The 20,384-nt window shown below is 40.3% G+C and overlaps 1 protein-coding gene across 1 annotated transcript in view; it reads left to right on the top strand.

The window, feature by feature from the left end:
* lrp5 (low density lipoprotein receptor-related protein 5) overlaps positions 1 to 19,973 on the top strand; it is a 206,997-nt gene extending 187,024 nt beyond the window's left edge. The window contains exons 19-23 of the mRNA XM_072592257.1: positions 2,614 to 2,724; positions 3,963 to 4,199; positions 5,197 to 5,336; positions 13,478 to 13,575; positions 17,859 to 19,973. Coding sequence (XP_072448358.1) covers positions 2,614 to 2,724; positions 3,963 to 4,199; positions 5,197 to 5,336; positions 13,478 to 13,575; positions 17,859 to 18,129 — 857 coding nt within the window. The 3' untranslated portion in view covers positions 18,130 to 19,973. The remainder of the gene's footprint in view (positions 1 to 2,613; positions 2,725 to 3,962; positions 4,200 to 5,196; positions 5,337 to 13,477; positions 13,576 to 17,858) is intronic.
* Positions 19,974 to 20,384: the final 411 nt, after the last annotated feature.

The following is a 20,384-nucleotide window of genomic DNA, read 5'->3' on the forward strand; positions in this document are numbered from 1 at the left end:
TTTTAGACAACACCTACCATCTAGAAGAATGAGGGCAGCAGATACATGGGAATGCAACAACCAGCAAGTTCCCCTCCAACCCATCCTGCCTTTGAAATATATCACTGTTTCTTCAGTGTCGCTGGGTCAAAATCTTGCAACTCCCTCTCAAACAGCATTGTGGGTCTACCCGCACAAAACTGACTCCAGCAGACCAAGAAAGCAGCTCACCACCTAGCGAGGAATGCTGGTCCAGCGAGGAATGCCCACAACCCATGAATGAATAAAATAAAACCCAAATTCCAGGGTTTTTACAAATATATTAGGACGAAAGGGTAACTAGGAAGAGAATAGGGCCCCTCAAAGATCAGCCTTTGTGTGGAGCCACGGAAAATGAGTGAGATACTAAATGAATATTTTGCATCAGTATTTACTGTGGAAAAGGATATGGAAGGTATAGACTGTAGGGAAGTAGATGGTGACATCTTGCAAAATGTCCAGATTACAGAGGAGGAAGTGCTGGATGTCTTGAAACTGGTAAAGGTGGATAAATCCCCAGGACCTGATCAGGTGTACCCAAGAACTCTGTGGGAAGCTAGAGAAGTGTTTGCTGGGCCTCTTGCTGAGATATTTGTATCATCGATAGTCACAGGTGAGGTGCTGGAAGACTGGAGGTTGGCAAAAGTGGTGCCACTGTTTAAGAAGGGTGGTAAAGACAAGCCAGGGAACTATAGACCAGTGAGCCTGACCTCAGTGGTGGGCAAGTTGTTGGAGGGAATCCTGGGGGACAGGCTGTATATGTATTTGGAAAGGCAAGGACTGATTAGGGATAGTCAACATGGATTTGTGCGTGGGAAATCATGTCTCACAAACTTGATTGCATTTTTTGAAGAAGTAACATAGAGGATTGATGAAGGCAGAGCAGTAGATGTGATCTATATGGTCTTCAGTAAAGCGTTCGACAAGGTTCCCCAAGGGAGACTGATTAGCAAGGTTAGATCTCACGGAATATCGGGAGAACTAGCCATTTGGATACAGAACTGGCTCAAAGGTAGAAGACAGAGGGTGGTGGTGGAGGGTTGATTTTCAGACTGGAGGCCTGCGACCAGTGGAGTGCCACAAGGATCGATGCTGGGTCCTCTACTTTTTGTCATTTACATAAATGATTTGGATGTGAGCATAAGAGGTATAGTTAGTAAGTTTGCAGATTACACCAATATTGGAGGTGTAGTGGACAGTGAAGATGGTTACCTCTGATTACAACAGGATCTGGACCAGATGGGCCAATGGGCTGAGAAGTGGCAGATGGAGTTTAATTCAGATAAATGCGAGGTGCTGCATTTTGGGAAAGTAAATCTTAGCAGGACTTATACACTTAATGGTAAGGTCCTAGGGAGTGTTGCTGAACAAAGAAATCTTGGAATGCATAGCTCTTTGAAAGTGGAGTCGCAGGTAGATAGGATAGTGAAGAAGGCATTTGGCATGCTTTTCTTTATTGGTCAGAGTATTGAGCACAGGAGTTGCGAGTTCATGTTGCAGCTGTACAGGACATTGGTTAGGCCACTGTTGGAATATTGCGTGCAGTTCTGATCTCCTTCCTATCGGAAAGATGTTATGAAATTTGAAAGGCTTCAGAAAAGATTTACAAAGATGTTGCCAGGATTGGAGGATTTGAGCTATAGGGAGAGGCTGAACAGGCTAGGGCTGTTTTCCCTGGAGCGTCGGAGGCTGAGGGGTGATCTTATAGAGGTTTACAAAATTATGAGGGGCATGGATAGGATAAATGGGGTCGGGGAGTCCAGAACTAGAGGGCATAGGTTTAGGGTGAGAGGGGAAAGATATAAACGAGACCAAAGGGGCAACTTTTTCACACCGAGGGTATTACGTGTATGGAATGAGCTGCCAGAGGAAGTGGTGGAGGCTGGTACAATTGCAACATTTAAGAGGCATTTGGATGGGTATTTGAATAGGAAGGGTTTGGAGGGATATGGGCCGGGTGCTGGCAGGTGGGACTAGATTGGGTTGGGATATCTGGTCGGTATGGACGGGTTGGACTGAAGGGTCTGTTTCCATGCTGTACATCTCTATGACTCTATGACTATGACTATCTGCTGTAGTTTTCTGCCTTTAGGAGGAGGATACTCTTAGGATAATTGCTTCACCTTATTTTGTCCAAATGAAGTAAGATCACAAGGCTATGTTTATGTTCAGAGTTATCACTGAGATGCTCACGTGATGACAGAGCAGATTGCAATTTTTTCCCTCCTGAAATATGTCAAATCTGGAGGTTAAGTGTTGGGTGACTATATAACGTAATTAAATTTCCCCAACTGAGACATCAAAGACAAGAATGATGCTTGTAATACTGTTCTTGTGAAGTTATTCACTTTTGGACTCATAGCTGACATTTTCGGACTGTCTCTCAAATGAGTTTTCAAATACGAAAGATCAAATTTCAGAAACTGCAAAACAAATGTAAAGTTTCTCGTAAATGGCAGGAATTTATTTTGGAAACACTTCATTCTCCATTTGAACTACAGAGAATGTCAAACTGACCAGTTTTCAGGATTTTGAAACATTTAATCACTTCATAAAAACTAGTTTGATAAATAACTCACTTTATCTTAATTGCAGTGATTTGCCGTTCTAACCAGTTCCGCTGTAGTAGTGGTCAATGCATTTTGAAGAAACAGCATTGCAACTCAGTTCCTGATTGCCATGATGGCTCAGATGAACGTCTTTGTGGTTAGTATCTGCTCATCCACCAGTGTGGGAGTTTTGAACTTTTTTGACTCTTGGGATACAGTGAGAAAGACATGGATTGATTCTTGAAGCAGAACATGTAAAAAAAATTCCTTTTGAAAGTGATCCAACATTTGTTTTTAAAAAATCGCTTTTATTATACTCTTGTGATCATTTAATGTGATGAATGGAAAGTTCCAATTTTTCTACACTATGTTTCTGCTTCACGTACACCCATGGTTAGGTACTGTTGGTTAAGGGCTTCAGGAGCCTGGGGCATCCTTGTGATGATGTCATAGGACACAGTTATAAATAGTAGTGTGTGCACAGAGTTTGCCCAGTCTACACCCTACACAAGCATGAGAGAAAGCCTTAAGACAAAATGGATATGTACAGACAAAAAATGATAAGATCAGAGCTGGATATTTCATGGCTACCATGTATAATAGTATTTAGTATTTATGTAAATAAATAGTGTTAATTTGAAGTTTAAGTCTGACTTAAATGTCAGACTTTTATGCATGTCAGGTTAATCTACGTGTGTAAATAAATGCACTGAGTGTCATGCTTTCTCCATTGGTAGTCTGCACATAAATATGCAGTTTTGAAGAGGTATAATGGCTCATTTTAATAATGCAGGTAATGATACTAAAAAGTACCAAAAATTTGGACTTAAATAAAGCCTTGGATTAGCTCACCCTCAGAACCTCCCAGTGATGCCTCAAATCCTTTTGATGTGCATTTACTTTTCTTAGGTTAGTAAACAAATTATTTCCGTTAAGTTTCCACAAGCAATAAATGAGATGGATGAAGTTAGTCTGTTACTGGTTCAGGAATCATGTTAGCCATAGCAGTGTTTCTGTTTTGAAAGATGCCACAGGGAGAATTCATCCACCAAAACTAGACAGGCTAGATATTGATTTAACATCTCATTTTCAAAAATGTAATGCTTCCACAGTGCTGCAGAAAAGTATGAATTTATGTACTAACTCATTAATTGATCTAGAACAGAGAGTGCTACCAATTGACCTAAATGGGCATTTTGCAATTTTAAAACTGACTTTTCATTTTTCTCAATGTTATTCAGAGTGCTACATTCCAGTTATTACACATGGAGACCTTCAATTGATTTTTTGATTGTATTTAAGTTAGGATTATATTTGTTATGTAAGTAGAATAGTTAGTGGAAAATTTTATTTTTGAATAACTCATGAGATAGTAATCTGCTTTCTTCCCATCAGAATTAACTGAAGCTTCAGTGAATGATTTCCAGTCTCACAGCAGTGCAATTGGACCTGTTATTGGTATAATCCTTTCACTCTTCGTAATGGGTGGAATGTACTTTGTCTGCCAGCGAGTTGTTTGTCGTCGTTACAAAGGACCTAATGGACCTTTTCCGCATGAATATATCAGTGGAGCCCCACATGTTCCCCTTAATTTCATTGCTCCCAGCAGTTCCCAGCATGGCACTTTCACTGGTGAGGACTTCTAAAGATTATCCCTCATCTTAATGATTTGATTATAGTGTTGTTTTAGGATGATTGTGAATGAGGTACAATTTTTGTGTTTCTGAACAATATTCCATACAGGAAAATCTAGGAGCTTAGAATATATATTGAGTATGAACACGAGAAAAGACAAAAACAACAGTAGCTAGATGGAATACATCAGAAGCTAGAGTGACAATTGAAGAGAGCAGTGTCATAGAGTAGAAAAGTTTGTCCATTTAGGATAAGTCCCAACAAAGGATGGCAGATGTAATGTAAGAGAAGAAGGATGTAGAGAGCCAAAAATTATTTGTGAAGTTGGCGATGTGTTAACAACCAGGAAAAACCAAGTTTGTAACAAGGAAAAGCTCAAAAATGTTACATTCTATCCATTTATTTTTATGCTTCAAAAATTGGGCGAAAGCAAATATTGGCAGAAGGAAATAGAAACCTTTGAAATGTGGATGCAAAGAAATATGCTAGAATTTCCAAAGATGAATGAAGAGATTCTTGAAATTGTAAGAACAAAACGACACTAGAAGTAACATGCAGATAAGTAGATTTTTGATAAGTTGATATTTCAGTCATTGGATCAGAGATGAAAAGTTACACAGATCTCATCTTAAGGACCAAGTGGAGGGTAGCAGGAAGGCAGCTTGACCTAGACTTTGTTGGATTATGCATGTGTTGGTAACAGGTGAGCATAACATACAATAAGAGCAGATCTCTTGACAAGGGTAGTTATACACAGCAGCAGTTATAATTACTATAATATTGATTTAAAATGTATAAATAATTAGATTTTATATTGCTAAAATAACAATATCAACAATTTTCAATGTATATGCATGTTTGTTAAGGTTTTATAAGTGTGAATTAATGCAATGTGATGAGCTTACAATGCTTATTTAATGATTTTTTAAAAAAACTGATTGCTCCTTGAGTGTTTTGTGAAGATATTGTAACATTTTTGTTTTATCCTGTATAGGTATGTCATGTAGCAAGTCCATGATCAGCTCCATGAGTCTAATGGGAGGAAGCAATGGGGCCCCACTATATGATAGAAATCACGTGACTGGGGCCTCCTCCAGCAGTTCTTCAAGTACAAAAGGAACTTTCTATCCACAGGTGCACTCTCATCTTGTGTTCACTATCCACATCAATTAGTGGAATGCACCTTCTCAAAGCTACAGTATTCGGCTCATACATTTAAATAGAGTGCATTCTTCAACAAAGATTCCTTGTAGATTGAAATGAAGTTCATTTTATTTTTAAAAAGTCAGTGTGATTGAGAACATTTAATGTGGATCTGGGTTCCTCCTCTGTCAATTTATAATGTAAGTCAGTGAGGAGGAAAGAATGTATCTGCAAAGGTATGTTTATAGGTTAAGTGAATGGACAAAAATTAGGCATGCGGAGTATAATGTGAGAAAAACAAGCAGTTTTTCACTTTGATGGGAAGAATAGGAAAAGCAAAATGCCACTTAAATGGAGAGAGACTTCAGTGTGCTTGCACATGAATCACAAAATGTTAACATGCAGGTTCAGCAAGTAAATAGGAAAGAAAATGGAATGGAATGTTGGACTTTGCATGGGGAAAATGGAATGTAAAAATAAAAAAATCTTACTGCAATTCTACAGAGGTTTGATGACACTATATCGAGCATACTGTGTGTCATTTCAGCCTTCACACTGAAGGAGGATATACTTGCATTGGAAGCAGTTCGGAAAAGTTTAATGAGTCTGATTTTCCTGAAATTAAAGAGTTGCCCTTTGAGATAGGTTAAGCAGGTTGGACCTATACCATTAAAGTCTCAAAGAATGAAATATGATTTTATTCAGTTCTAAGTGGCACAGTTTCAAAATTAAGGATCTTCCATTTAGGAAAAGGATGAATAGGACTTGGTGTGCAATACAAAGTCCCTAAAGGTAGCAGTATAGGTAGACAAGATTGTAAAGAAAGCACATGGAATGGTCTCTTTCACTGGAGGTATTGAATACAAAAGTAGAGGTATGATGCTGAAACTGTATGAGATAGTGGTGAGGCCACAACTGGTGCATTTCATGCAGTTCTGATCACCACATTACTGGAAGGATATAATTGCTCTGGAGAGAGTGTAGAAAAGGTTTACTGGAATGTATCCAGGGCTGGAGGAATCATACAATCCCGACAGTGTGGAAACAGGCCCTTCAGCCCAACAAGCCCACACCAACCCTCCAAAAAGTAATCCACTCTGACTCATTGCCCTACTGCTCCACATTTACTTCTGACTAATGCACCTAACCTACATACCCCTGAATACCATGGATAATTTAGCATGGCCAAATCACTTAAGTTTCCACCCACAATCCAACTTTGGCCATGCTAAATTATCCATGGTGTTCAGGGGTATGTAGGTTAGATGCAGTAGTCAGGAGTAAATGTAGAGCAGTAGGGCAATGAGTCCGGGTGGGTTACTCTTCGGAGGGTCAGTGTGGGCTTGTTGGGCCAGAGGGCCTGTTTCCACACTGTAGGGATTCTATGATCCTATGAATTGTCTTTCAATTGTGGGAGGAAACTGGAGCACCTGGAGGAAACCCATGCAGACACTGAGAATACACAAACTCCACACACACAGTTGCCCGAGATTGGAATTGAACCCAGATCCCTGGTGCTGTGAGGCAACAGCGCTAACCACTGACCCACTGTGCCTCCCAATTGTAGCTAAGAGAAGAGATTGGAGAGGTTAGGGTTGTTTTCCTGGAAACAGAAGGCTGCAGGGTGACCTGATTGAGGTATACTAAATTGTGAGGAGTAGAGATATTGTAGTTGGGTTTTCAAGGCTGAATTGGACTTAATTTTAGTCTTTAAAGGAGTTGAAGGGTATGGGAAGCAGAAAGAAAAATTGAGTTAATCCCTCCCCCAGTTGAATGGCACAGCAGGCTCAATAGGCTAAATAGTCTATATCTTATGACCTTATGTAATAATATCTAATCTTGGAACTTTTAAATGTCATGGCATGGTGAAAAAGGGAGTTTACATTGTTGAATTGTCAGTGTCCTCTGCTCCAACCACATTCATTCACTGTTTGTCTCTGTTCTCTTCTTTCTTGTCCTTCTCTCTATCCTCATTGTATTCCCTCTCCCTCTCAAACTCACTATTTGTTTGGTCACCATCCTTGTATCTCCATTCTCAATGTATGTTGCCCTCTGTCTCTTCTCATTGATACCCATGCCAAACCAATCAACAAATTTGTGATATTGTTTTTAATTAAGTATTATTTTGAAAAGTTCCTGAAAATAGAATAGAGAAACTCTGACTACTCAGCACATAAACCATTTTCACCACAAAATATACTTGAATAACCACCACAATTTTATATTACAGGTTTGTGTGGTTTCTAACTATCTTCCTGATGTTTACTATTCCTGGAAGGCGATACAAGTTCCACTACACGTTTTGTATTCTCTTAGAGTCATTGTCATACAACATGGAAACTGATCCTTCAGCCCAACCAGTTCATACTGACTATGCTCCCCAGCTAAACTAGTCCTACCTGCCTGTGCTTGGCCTATATTTCGTATTCATGAACTTATCCAAATGTTTTTTAAATGTTGTGATAAGACCTGTATCCACCACTTTCTCTGGCAGTTTACAACTACTCTCTGTAAAATAAAAGTTGGCCTTCATGTCCTTTTTATATCTTTCTCCTCTCATTTTTAAAATATGCCCCCTCGTTTTGAATTTCCTACCTGACTTTTTCTATGCCCCTCATGATTTTATAAATCTCAATAAGGTCAACACTCAACCTCCTATACCCCAGTGAAAAAAGTCCCAGTCTGTTTTTGTATCTCAACCCGCTATTCCCAGCAACATCCTAGTAAATCTTTTCTGAACCCTTTCAAGTTAAATAATACCCTTTCTGTAATAGGGACTGCTCAAAGTACTCCATAAGAGGCCTCACCAACATCCCATATAACCTCAGTGTAACATCCCAACTCCTATACTCCAGTGTTTGAAAAATGAAGGCAAGCATGCTAAATGCCTTCTTAATCATCCTTTCAATATGTGATGCAAATTTCAAAGAATTATGTACCTGAACCCCTAGGTGTCTCTGTTCTAAACCACCCAGATCCCTACATTCATTGTATAATTCCTTTCCTTTTTTTAATTACCAAAATGCAATATCTCACATGAACTCTATCTGCCAATCCTCAGCTCATTGACCTAATTGATCAAGATCCTTTTGTAATCTTAGATAACCTCCTTCACTGTACACGATACCAAGTTTGATGTCACCTGCAAACTTACTAACCAGAGCAAATTGTATGTTTGGATGACTGAGAGCTAAAGTGCCTTTTACTTTTAGCAAAAATGTTATATTCCAAGCCTTTGAAGTAGAAAAATTGCACTGAGTATCTACCCACACTGTCTTTTTGTTGTAGTGCCAAAGCATATCAGGTGTGTACAAGTGGTGTAAGATTCGTTTAAGATTTCTCACCTTCGAAAGGTTCTTCTCTTTGATTTTCTAATAGAATAGAAACCTATTTGATTCTATACCGCTGACAGTTAAGGTGCAGTACTTTATGCTGGCAAACTCACTTTTTGAGATGGAAGAATTTGAAAACAATTTTAACATTGAGATGTTGGCAAGCCAAGAGTTTATGTAAATTAGCAAGCACAGGGATGATGAGTAACAGAGACTTGACGCAAGTTGAAATGCAGGCAGTAGAGTTTTGGAGTGTGGAAGATGTGGAGCTAGTTTTGAAAGCATTTAAATAAAGCTAGATCCAGAGATAGATGACATGAGGACTGGCTGAGAGATTAATAGGACAGAAAAAGGTTTTGGTTACCAGGAAGATCAGTGGTAAATATCATTTAACCCTGAAATGTGGAAGGCAATGTACTTCAAAAGAAGTAACAAGATAGTAGAATACTTGGTGAATGGCAGGATACTAGGGAGCTCAGAGAAAGAGAGATCTTGGGGTGCTTGTCCATAGCTTCTTGAAGGCAGCAGGACAGGTTAATAGGGTAGTTAAGCATGCACGTGGGACATTTTTCCTTTTTTCAATCATGGCATAGATTATAAGAGCAAGAAGGCTATATCGGAGCTGTACAAAACTTTGGTAATCCACAGTTGGAAACAGTATGGAGTTCTGGTCACTGCAGTATAGGAAAGATATGATTGCACTGGAGGGGCTGTAGAGGAGATTTACAAGGATGTTGCTTGGGATGAAGCAATTTTAGCTATGAGGAGAGGCTGGAAAAGCTCAGATTGTTTCGTTTGGCGCGGAGAAGGATGAAAGGGGACCTGACTGAGATTATAAGATTGAGGGGCAAGAGGTAATTAGGAAGCAGCTGTTTCCCCTTAGTTGAAAGGTCAATAATGAGGGGGACATAATTAAGGTGAGAGGCAGGAGGTTTAGAGGGGATATGAAGAAAGAACTTTCACCCAGAGGATGGTAGGGATCTGAAAGCACGGCCTGGGAGTGTAGTAGTAGAGGCGGGAAACCTCACAACCTTTAAAATGTATGCAAATGAGTGCTTGAACAGTCATAATATTCAAGACAATGGGCCAAGTGCTGGAGAGTGGGATGCGTATTGATAGGTCAGTGCAGACTCTGGCCTGAAGGGCCTCTTCTGTAGCTGTACAACTCCATAATGAAGGCATGGATGAAGGTTTCAGCAGCATGTGGGCAAAAGTATGACTTTAGTGAGGTGATGATGACTTGACTATATGGCCTTCATATAATAGGTGTGTTGCAGATTTTATTTCTCTACCCTCCTCTCATTGCCTTCTGAATCATGCTTCTGAAATTCTGACTGTGTCACTCAAATGGCTAGTAATAGTGTATCACCAGACAACAAGGCAAAGTTCACTGGAAAAGATATTTGAAGAAAAGACACCTTCGTTCAGTTCCACTCCTCATGGCTAAGTTCAGTGTACCATTCACAGATGACTTGGCAAAGCTCATTTACTGAAGAATCAGCTCAGAAGCAGTAGAGGACAGGTTAAAGAAGTTATTTTAAGTTAAATTTAAAATAAATCTTATAATAATTTTAGTTGATTCATTATTTGGCCTTAAATAATAGCAACAACAAATGACATTTATGTAGCAATTTGCATCAGTATTTACTGTGGAAAAGGATATGGAAGATATAGACTATAGGGAAATAGATGGTGGCATCTTGCAAAATGTCCAGATTACAGAAGAGGAAGTGCTGGATGTCTTGAAACTGGTAAAGGCGGATAAATCCACAGGACCTGATCAGGTGTACCCGAGAACTCTGTGGGAAGCTAGAGAAGTGATTGCTGGGCCTCTTGCTGAGATATTTGTATCATCAATAGTCACAGGTGAGGTGCCGGAAGACTGGAGATTGGCTAACGTGGTGCAGTAAAGAAGGGCGGTAAAGACAAGCCAGGGAACTATAGATCAGTGAGCCTGACCTCGGTGGTGGGCATGTTGATGGAGGGAATCCTGAGGGACAGGATGTACATGTATTTGGAAAGGCAAGGACTGATTCAGGATAATCAACATGTCTTTAGATTAGATTACTTACAGTGTGGAAACAGGCCCTTCGGCCCAACAAGTCCACACCGCCCCGCCGAAGCGTAACCCACCCATACCCCTACATCTACATCTACATCTACCCCTGACCTAACACTATGGACAATTGAGCATAGCCAATTCACCTGGCCTGCACATCTTTGGACTGTGGGAGGAAACCAGAGCACCCGGAGGAAACCCACGCAGACACGGGGAGAACGTGCAAACTCCACACAGTCAGTCGCCTGAGGCGGGAATTGAACCCGGGTCTCAGGCGCTGTGAGGCAGCAGTGCTAACCACTGTGCCACCGTGCCGCCCACTTTATGCGTGGGAAATCATGTCTCACAAACTTGATTGAGTTTTTTGAAGAAATAACAAAGAAGATTGATGAGGGCACAGCGGTAGATGTGATCTATATGTACTTCAGTAAGGCGTTTGACAAGGTTCCCCATGGGAGACTGATTAGCAAGGTTAGATCTCATGGAATACAGGGAGAACTAGCCATTTGGATACAGAACTGGCTGAAAGGTGGAGGGTTGTTTTTCAGACTGGAGGCCTGTGACCAGTGAAGTGCCACAAGGATCGATGCTGGGTCCTCTACTTTTTGTCATTTACATAAATGATTTGGATGCAAGCACAAGAGATGCAGTTAGTAAGTTTGCAGATGACACCAAAACTGGAGGTGTAGTGGACAACGAAGACCGTTACCTCAGATTACAACAGGATCTGGACCAGATGGGTCAATTGGCTGAGAAGTGGCAGATGGAGTTTAATTCACATAAATGTGAGGTGCTGCATTTTTGGAAAGCAACTCTTAGCAGGACTTGTACACTTAATGGTAAGGTCCCAGGGAGTCTTGCTGAACAAAGAGTGCAGATTCATAGCTCCTTGAAAGTGGAGTCACAGGTAGATAGGATAGTGGAGAAGGCGTTTGGTATGCTTTCCTTTATTGGTCAGAGTATTGAGTACAGGAGTTGGGAGGTCATGTTGCGGCTGTACAGGATATTGGTTAGGCCACTGTTAGAATATTGCATGCAATTCTGGTCTCCTTCCTATCGGAAAGATGTTGCGAAACTTGAAAGGGTTCAAAAAAGATTTACAAGGATGTTGCCAGGGTTGGAGGATCTGAGCTGTAGGGAGAGGCTGAACAGACTGGGGCTGTTTTCCCTGGAGTTTCGGAGGCTGAGGGGTGACCTTACAGAGGTTTACAAAATTATGAGGGGCATGGATAGGATAAATAGGCAAAGTCTTTTCCCTGGGATCAGGGAGTCCAGAACTAAAGGGCATAGGTTTAGGGTGAGAGGGGAAAGATATAAAAGAGACCTAAGAGGCAACGTTTTCACGCAGAGGGTGGTACGGGTATGGAATGAGCTGCCAGAGGAACTGGTGGAAGCTAGTACAATTGCAACATTTAAGAGGCATTTGGATGGGTATATGAATAGGAAGGGTTTGGAGGGATATGGGCCGGGTGCTGGCAGGTGGGACTAAATTGGGTTGGGATATCTGGTCAGCATGGACGCGTTGGACCGAAGGGTCTGTTTCCATGCTGTACATCTCTATGACTCTATAACTGTAACTGCAGTCTAGAAAGAGTTCCTTGGCATTGAGAAAAAACACAAAGGGAGGATAAATAGGGGCCAAACCCAGAGAATAAAAGATTAAGAGGAACAAGCAAAAGCTTGTCGAAGGTTAGATTAAACAAGGAACTTAAAGGAACATAAAGACATAGGAACGTAGGTATATTTATGGAGAGAACTCCAAAGATTAGGACGTGTGTGGCTAAAAGTGCACTAAAAAATTGTGGTGGATGGAGCGGGGATGTGGGGTGTGAGTGAAGAGGACATGTTGTAGAACTGGCCTGATTCCAAGAATTGGAAAATTTGGGTGAGACGTGGAAAAGGTTACAGTGGTGCAGAGGTATACATTGGGCTGGGACAATGAGCACCTGCTCTGCTCACAAATGGCATCATTGAGAGCTGAACTGTTCGTGGCATTTAGAAGAATGAGCGGGGATAGTGGGGTTCTTCTACAATCATGAAGGGAATATGTAAGGTACAAGCAGAGACACTGTTTCCACTGGTAGGTGAAACTAGAACCGGGGGGCGTAGCCTCAAAATAAGGAGGAATAGTTCAGGAATGAGTTGAGGAGGGACTTCTTCACCTGAAGGGTTGTGAATCTGTGAAATTCCATGTCCTGTGAAGCAGTTGAGGCTACCTCATTGAATATTTTTAAGGCAAAGATAGATTTTTGAACATTAAAGGAATTCATGGTGAGTGGGTGGGTAAGTGGAGCTGAATTTACTAAAAGATCAGCCTTGGTCTTAGTGGATGGTGGAGCAGGCTCAAGGAGCCAGATGGCCTACTGCTCCTATTTCTTTTTTTCTTATGTTCTTGGTAATTGTGCTCCTTACAGAAGGTTTGCTGTGTGGAAATGCAACATGTCTAAACTACACTTTTTAAAGGTAGACGATGAAAAATATGTCACAGAAGCAGAAAGCAACATGAAGTTATTTTCTTCATTTTTGCGATTATCACTCATTATATGATGGCAACTTCCATCTGAAGTTTGGGGAGGAAGATATATGTTCGAAAGGTTCATTTTAATGATGCTTCAGTTTATTGATTCTTAGCCAGTAGTCTTGTGTAAAATTTACAACACAAATGCATGAAATGTTTACAAATGTTTAATTCTTTACAAACCGTTTTTAAAACTTTCTGATCAGTTATCATTTTTTAATAGATTTTGAACCCACCGCCATCCCCAGCGACTGATCGTTCTCTCTATAACACCGAAGTGTGCTACTCCTCTAACAGTCCTTCCACTACCAGGTCTTACAGGTGTGTGTATAAGGCACATGATTCCTACTTTTTGAAATCCTATTCTTTATTAATGGTTACAAGCACATTTAGAGGGTATGGTTGCAGTCAAGTAATGTAAGGGATGAAATGCTGAAGTTCTTAATGCTGAAAATAGCATGTGTTAGTTAAAGCCAATACAAAAGGTCACATCTTAGTTTGTGATAAGTACTTCATTCAATCATTTTTATTTTACCTCTGCAATTGCAAAGCCTAATGTCCATTATTTCCAAGTGTCTATCAACAAATAAATGTTCCAATGTCAGTTCCTTTGACCTCTAAACAGCCAATGACTTTTTTGCCCCCTATCTTTTGCGAACACAGAAAGTCCAGTCTGAATTTGGAACCATTTGATAAAGAAGATTTTTATGTTTGAAAAATGTGACCTCACAGGAACATATTCTTCTTTGTACTGTGAATTGCTGAGGGGAAAAAAAGTCAACTTTTGAATGAGTTCATTTGTCTATTCGTTTCAGGAACGTATCTTATTAAATTTCATGAGGATAAACTATGACCAATTTCATCAATGTAGCTGCAGTATAGAAAGTGAGGCCTTTGCCCCGTTCTGAGGCTTCACAATTAAAATGTGTATTTTATGAGAAATAATCAAGTTGATGTTCCAGCTAATTGTGGGACTTGACATAATGCCATTGTATTTTAGTATTGGAAATCTAGTACATTGAGTTTATAATAACCATAAAGTAAAGTGTGTGGTCAAACCAGGTGCATATTTATCCATATTTAACACCTTTAACAGCATAAACATCTAAAAATGCTTCACAGGAGGGTTACAAAACAAAGAATGACATCAAGACACATCAGGAGAATTCAGGTCAGGTGACTAAACTCTTTGTCAAAAAGGTAGATGTTAAGGAGTATCTTAAACAAGTAAAGCAAGATGAAAAGGTTGAGAGCTGTAGGGAGGGTATTCTAGCAACTCGGTACATAGACAACTGAAGACACAGCCACCAAATTAAAATTGCACATGTACCAAGAGGCCAAAACTGGAGAAGCACCAATATCGTAAAGGGTTGTGGGGTTGGAGGAGATGACAGAGAAAGGGAGGATTGAGTCAATGAGGGCTTTGAAAATAAGGAGAATTTTAAAATCAAGACATTGCTTGTAAACCAACATAGGTCAGTGAGCATAGAACCAATTGGGGAAATGGAATGCGCAAGTAAGTGTATTGGGCAGCAACAAAGTCAAGAAAGAAAGTATAAGTTTGAGGTCATGATTTTCTCAGTTTACATTTAGATTCTTCAATATGCCCTAACAAGAATAGAATATCCTTTATTGTCACGTGTACTTCAGTGCAGGAGTTTAAGAAAAGTTTTTACAATGGCTGCCTCTAATGGCGCCATCTTAGGTACAAGTACCTGGGTATAAATCTCGGATACAAACAGGAATAAAAGGAAAAGTAATGTTATTTAGTGTTTAAAAAATAAGTTAGAAGTAAGATAGTTATTACATAGTTAAAGGATTGACATTACAGTCCAGTATAAAAGATTACATGCAAAAGGTACTTGTTTCCTTGCAAGAAGGAAATGAAAATTAGAAAGCTAATCATAAGCCTCCCAGCAACTATATAATAATATTGGTGAGTTCTGACTGCAGCTTGAGATTTCAAAATAGACAGGCAGGAGGCTGGAAGAACACAGCAAGCCAGGCAGCATCAGGAGGTGGAGAAGTCAACATTTCGGGTTTAACCCTTCTTCAGGACTGGGGATGGATTTAGGGGATGGTGAAGTGGGGATAAATGAAGACAGGTAGAGGATCCGACCTCTATGGTCAATGGTCAATGGGAGGAGTGAGTCCGGTTGGAGAAGTGGAAGGGGGTATAAGGGCTGGGAAGGGAGTTGTTTGAAATTGGAGAACTCAATGTTGAGTCCTCCAAGCTGTAGGTTGCCCAGGCAGAAGATGAGGTGTTGTTCCTCCAACTTGCGGTGTGCTTCATTGCAGCAATGGGGGAGGCTAAGGATGATCATGTCTGAAAGGAGAATTAAAATGGGCAGTGACTGGAAGGTCCAGTCCGTCCATGTGGGCCCGGCTGAGATGCTTGCTGAACCATTCCCTAAGTTTGGGTTTAGTCTCCCCGACGTGGAGAAGACCATGTCAGGAGCAACTGATGCAGTAAACTAGGTTAGAAGAGAGGCAGGTGAAGCTCTGCCTCACCTGGAAGGACTATTTGGGCCCTGGGATGGAGGTGAGGGGGTGATGTGCTGACAGGTTTTGCAACTTTTCCGGGGAAGGTACCCGGGGGTTTGGGTAGGGGGAGGGGGTGGGCGGGGGGGAAGGTCAGTGAGAAGATAGACGCAAACAAAGAACTGCTGACGGGAACGGTCCTTGCAGAAGGCAGAGAGGGGTGAGGACAGGAAGATGTTCTTGATGGTGGCTCTAGTTAGATTTGGTGAAAGTGTTTAAGGATGATGCATTGGATGTGGAGACTGGTGGATGACAGATGAGGACAATGGGGACTCTGTTGGTCTGGGGGGGTGAAGGGGGGGTGGTTTAGAGCAGTGGAATGGGGGAATGGAAGTGGTACCATGGAGGTTTGTCTGAATGACGGAGGAAAAGCATGTTGCTGGAAATAGGTGGACATCTGGGTTGCTCGTGAGTGGAAAGTCTCGTCATCAGAGCAGATGCAGAGGAGGTGGAGGAATTGGGAGAATGGGATGGAGTTCTTGCAGGATACTGAGTGGGAGGAGGTGTAGTCCAGGTAATTGGGTTTATAGTAAACATCCGTTTGGAGATTGTCACCAGAAATGGAGGTGGGAGGTCCAGAAAAGGGAGGGAGGTGTCAGAGATGGTCAAAGTGAATTTGAGGGTGGGGTGGAAGTTGTGAGCGAAGTTGATGAACTGCTCCAGTTCAGCCTGAGTACAGGACGCAGCACTGATGCAGTCATCAATGTAACGGTGGAATAGTTGGGGCACAGTGTCTGTGTAGGTACTGAAGAGGGATTGATTGACATAACCGACAAAGAGGCTTGCGTAGCTGGGGCCCATCCAGGTGACCATGGCCACCCTCTGGATTTGGAGGAAATGGGAGGAGTTAAAGGAAAAGTTGTCAAGAGTGTGTTGCTGGAAAAGCACAGCAGATCAGATAGCATCCGAAGAGCAGGAGAGTCGACACTTTGGGTATGAGCCCTTCAACAGGAATACATTCCTGATGAAGGGCTTATGCCCGAACTTCGACTTTTCTGCTCCTTGGTTGCTGCCTGACCTGCTGTGTTTTTCCAGCACCACACTCTTGACTCTGAGCACCAACATCTGCAGTCCTCACTTTCTCCTCCTTAAAGGAAAAGTTGTTGAGGGTGAGGACCAGTTCAGCGAGGCAGAGGAGGGTATTGGTGGAAGGGGACTGGATGAGTCTGTTGGAGAGGAAGAAGCAGAGGGCCTGGATGCATCCTTGTGGGGTATCAACGTGTATAAGGACTGCACATCCATTGTGAAGATAAAGCACGGGGGGCCGGGGAACTGGAAGTTGCTGAAGAGATGGAGAGGTGGTTGGTGTGGCGGATGTAGGTGGGATGTGCCTGAATTAAGGGGGAAGAGGATGGAGTTTAAGTAGGACGAGATGAGTTTGGTGGGGCAGGAGCATGCCGAGACCATGGGTTGGCTGGAGTAGTTGGGCTTGTGGATCTTGGGGAGCAGGTACAACCGGGCAGTGTGGGGCTAGGGGACTGAGTTTGGAGGCAGTGGGGGGTAGGGGGGTGGGGGGGAAATCACTGGAGGCAATGAGGACATGGATAATGCAGGTGATTTTGGCCTGATGGGTCACAGTGGGGTCGCAGGCAAGGGAGAAGTAATATGTAGTGTCAGAGATTTTAAGCAAAAAAATTGGTTGTTGTGAGACAGCAGGTGGAAGGGGGGGATAAATGACTTCAATTGAACCACCTTGGTAGAGTTTTTTAATCTCGGCAACAATAAGCTGCTGAATATAAATAAATTGTCCTATGAATTTAATTGCAATTTGTGTAATGTTGCAAGCCTGTGTCATAGCTGATGAAACTGCATTTACACAATTAACTCAATCTGTAGCTGGTACAAGATACAGTAACAGTCATTGGTCTGCTGGCACATCTGTCACTTTCTAACCTGGCAGCAAGAAGTAGACCACTTAATCTTTTGTAGTAATGAGCAATTCAGTTGGATGTGATTTACAAATGTAGGCAAAAATATAAACCTTAAATGTTGGCTTTGACTATAGTTTTTGACTACTGAAATGAATTGGAGAAAAACTCAACAATTATTTTTCAATTTTACAGACATTACATTATGCAGAGTGTGGCACCACCTACAACTCCATGCAGCACTGATGTATGTGACAGTGATTATACCACAAGCCGATGGAAGAGTCCCAAATACTATGTGGATCTGAACTCTGATTCAGATCCTTATCCACCACCCCCTACCCCTCGAAGTCCATACATGTCAGCAGAGGAGAACTGTGAAAGTTGTCCACCGTCACCCTCCACAGAACGAAGTTACTTTCATCTCTGTCCTCCCCCACCCTCTCCCTGTACAGATTCCTCATGATTCTAACAGAAGAAACATTTTTTATAATTCTGTACATAGCTTTAAATACAAACAGAGAGAAAGTATATTTTATGAATTAAAAGTACTAGATGGATGAGATTATCCAAAGGACAGTGTACAGAGAATGTGAGAAGGTCGATAGGGACAATGGAATTTTGTACAGATGGAAAGAAAAATATTTATAATTTTGTTTTTTTTCTTAAGTAAATACACCACTTGCATCTTTGTGCCATATGCTAATTTTACAGAACAAATTGGGAAGTAAAAGTATAAAACGTTCACAGATGCAGATACAGACACGATGGGCCAAATAGCCTATTTCTGAGCTGTATACTTTTATTTAGGTGAAACCATTTTAGAAATGAAATTTTTGAATTTTATATTCATGGACATAAATGGACAATCGCTTATTTTGTACTTTTTCTACCTTATCAAAATTACACTTGTTCTATGGGATTTAAATTTTTCATTAATTATATTTCTAATCAGAATGTTCTGTTCTGAAAAGACATATTATTGAATTATAAGCACAGTACACAACCTTCAGTGTCAATTACATGATATTAAAAATAAACCACTAGCTAGAATTGTTTTTTATTGTCATTGTGGGTCTGCATACTATCCTTTTCATATCAAGGACTTGTGTTTGTTTTAATTTGGCCCAAATTGGTTGCATTAAAATCTGTACATTCATTAATTACAAGGATACTGCTGAAATTCATTTCATATTGTATCGCAGCAGTTCCTCAAGGTTCCAAGTTCAAGAGAGAATAGTAATTCACAATCCCGTTGTAGATTCATACTGCTACCCTGTGGATTCTTGGTGTGGAAAAAATAGTATCACCCTGGTACCTTTTAAAGAGTGCACTTCTTAAATTCGGATAAAATTATATTGAACAAAATAGAAGGATTTTACTTTATACCTGACCGAGGGGTACTTTTTAATACCTCTAGTTGTCATGTTTTTTTAAAAAATGAATGTTCCATTTTAACACAAACACTCCTCATTTTGTTGAGCACAAGATTCTCCGACAAAAGATTACAAGACAAAGTTCTAGTTGATTGTTGTGTGATTTGTATTTTAACATTAAATTATTTATCATGGATATTAAACCAATTTTCTTCAATAGAAATTATTTTAATGTTTGGCTTTTGTTTCCTTGGCTTGTATGTACAGAAAGTTGTAGCTATCACTACTGAAAAATTTTGAAGAGTGCCCATTGTAAACCATTTAAAGAACTTGCACACTAATAATAAATATCGAAGATTTTGTTGGATCACCAAGCTGCCTTATTTATCATTAGCATGATTGTGCATGCTTGTACCACTAATTTGCTGCGGCAGCATAAACTTAAGAGGAGGGACTGTTGACCAACTGCCTTTTGATATCATTATGGTATGCTTTTAATTCCAAAAAAGAGCCTTTTGTGGAAAGTTGTCATAATACCAATTTACTTTTTAAACAGTTACAAAGCTTTCCATTCTTAAAATTTACCTCTTAGCACTATAGAAGTTAAAAAGTATATTTTATCTAATTTCATTGTGTTATTTATAAAATGCTATTATTCACAGATTATATGTATAATTTTCAGCAGCACTCTGTATACCGTGAAATGACTGTTTCTATGACAATGTCATTAACTTTAGCTATAAAAAAAGCAGATGTTTGACAGAACTTTATATTCATTTTTTTCTTCTATTGTCTGTTATAATTACTGTGGTCATAAGTTCGGTTAAGTCCCATAAAATGTGTAGAGCCCAGTTTGCTGCATTTGTATTGAGTGCTTGATTCTTGTCTATGATTGAATGTTTAATCATTAAAGTAAGGACATTTTTTTTTCACATTTCAAATTGTGCTTGGCTGTGTGGGTGAAATGCTGATGGGTGAAAACCTGTCTCCAAAACATTGTTTGCTAGAGCAAAGAGATAAACTTCAGATTGTTCTCTTTTCCAATTTTAACCTTTTTCTGCTTCTCTTGTGCATAACATATTTTAAACTTATACTTTGGAAAATGAAACCTCAGTAAGTAGAAATGCTGTTTGTTCAGTACATTTTTGTTTATCATGGATTTTGGAGCACAGTCTTTTCAAATCTAACACCAATGCAAGTATCTAAGGATGAGATGGAAATAGTATAGATTTCTTTTTAAGTGTAGAAAAGACTTCATACTTAATTGCCACATTCCTTGATTTTGTTTTATATTTACCTCGTCATATACCAAATTTCAGATATTAATTGCCACCTTTTCATTATT

This window comes from Chiloscyllium punctatum, chromosome 22, assembly GCF_047496795.1.
Source record: "Chiloscyllium punctatum isolate Juve2018m chromosome 22, sChiPun1.3, whole genome shotgun sequence".
Classification (NCBI taxonomy): Eukaryota; Metazoa; Chordata; class Chondrichthyes; order Orectolobiformes; family Hemiscylliidae; genus Chiloscyllium; species Chiloscyllium punctatum.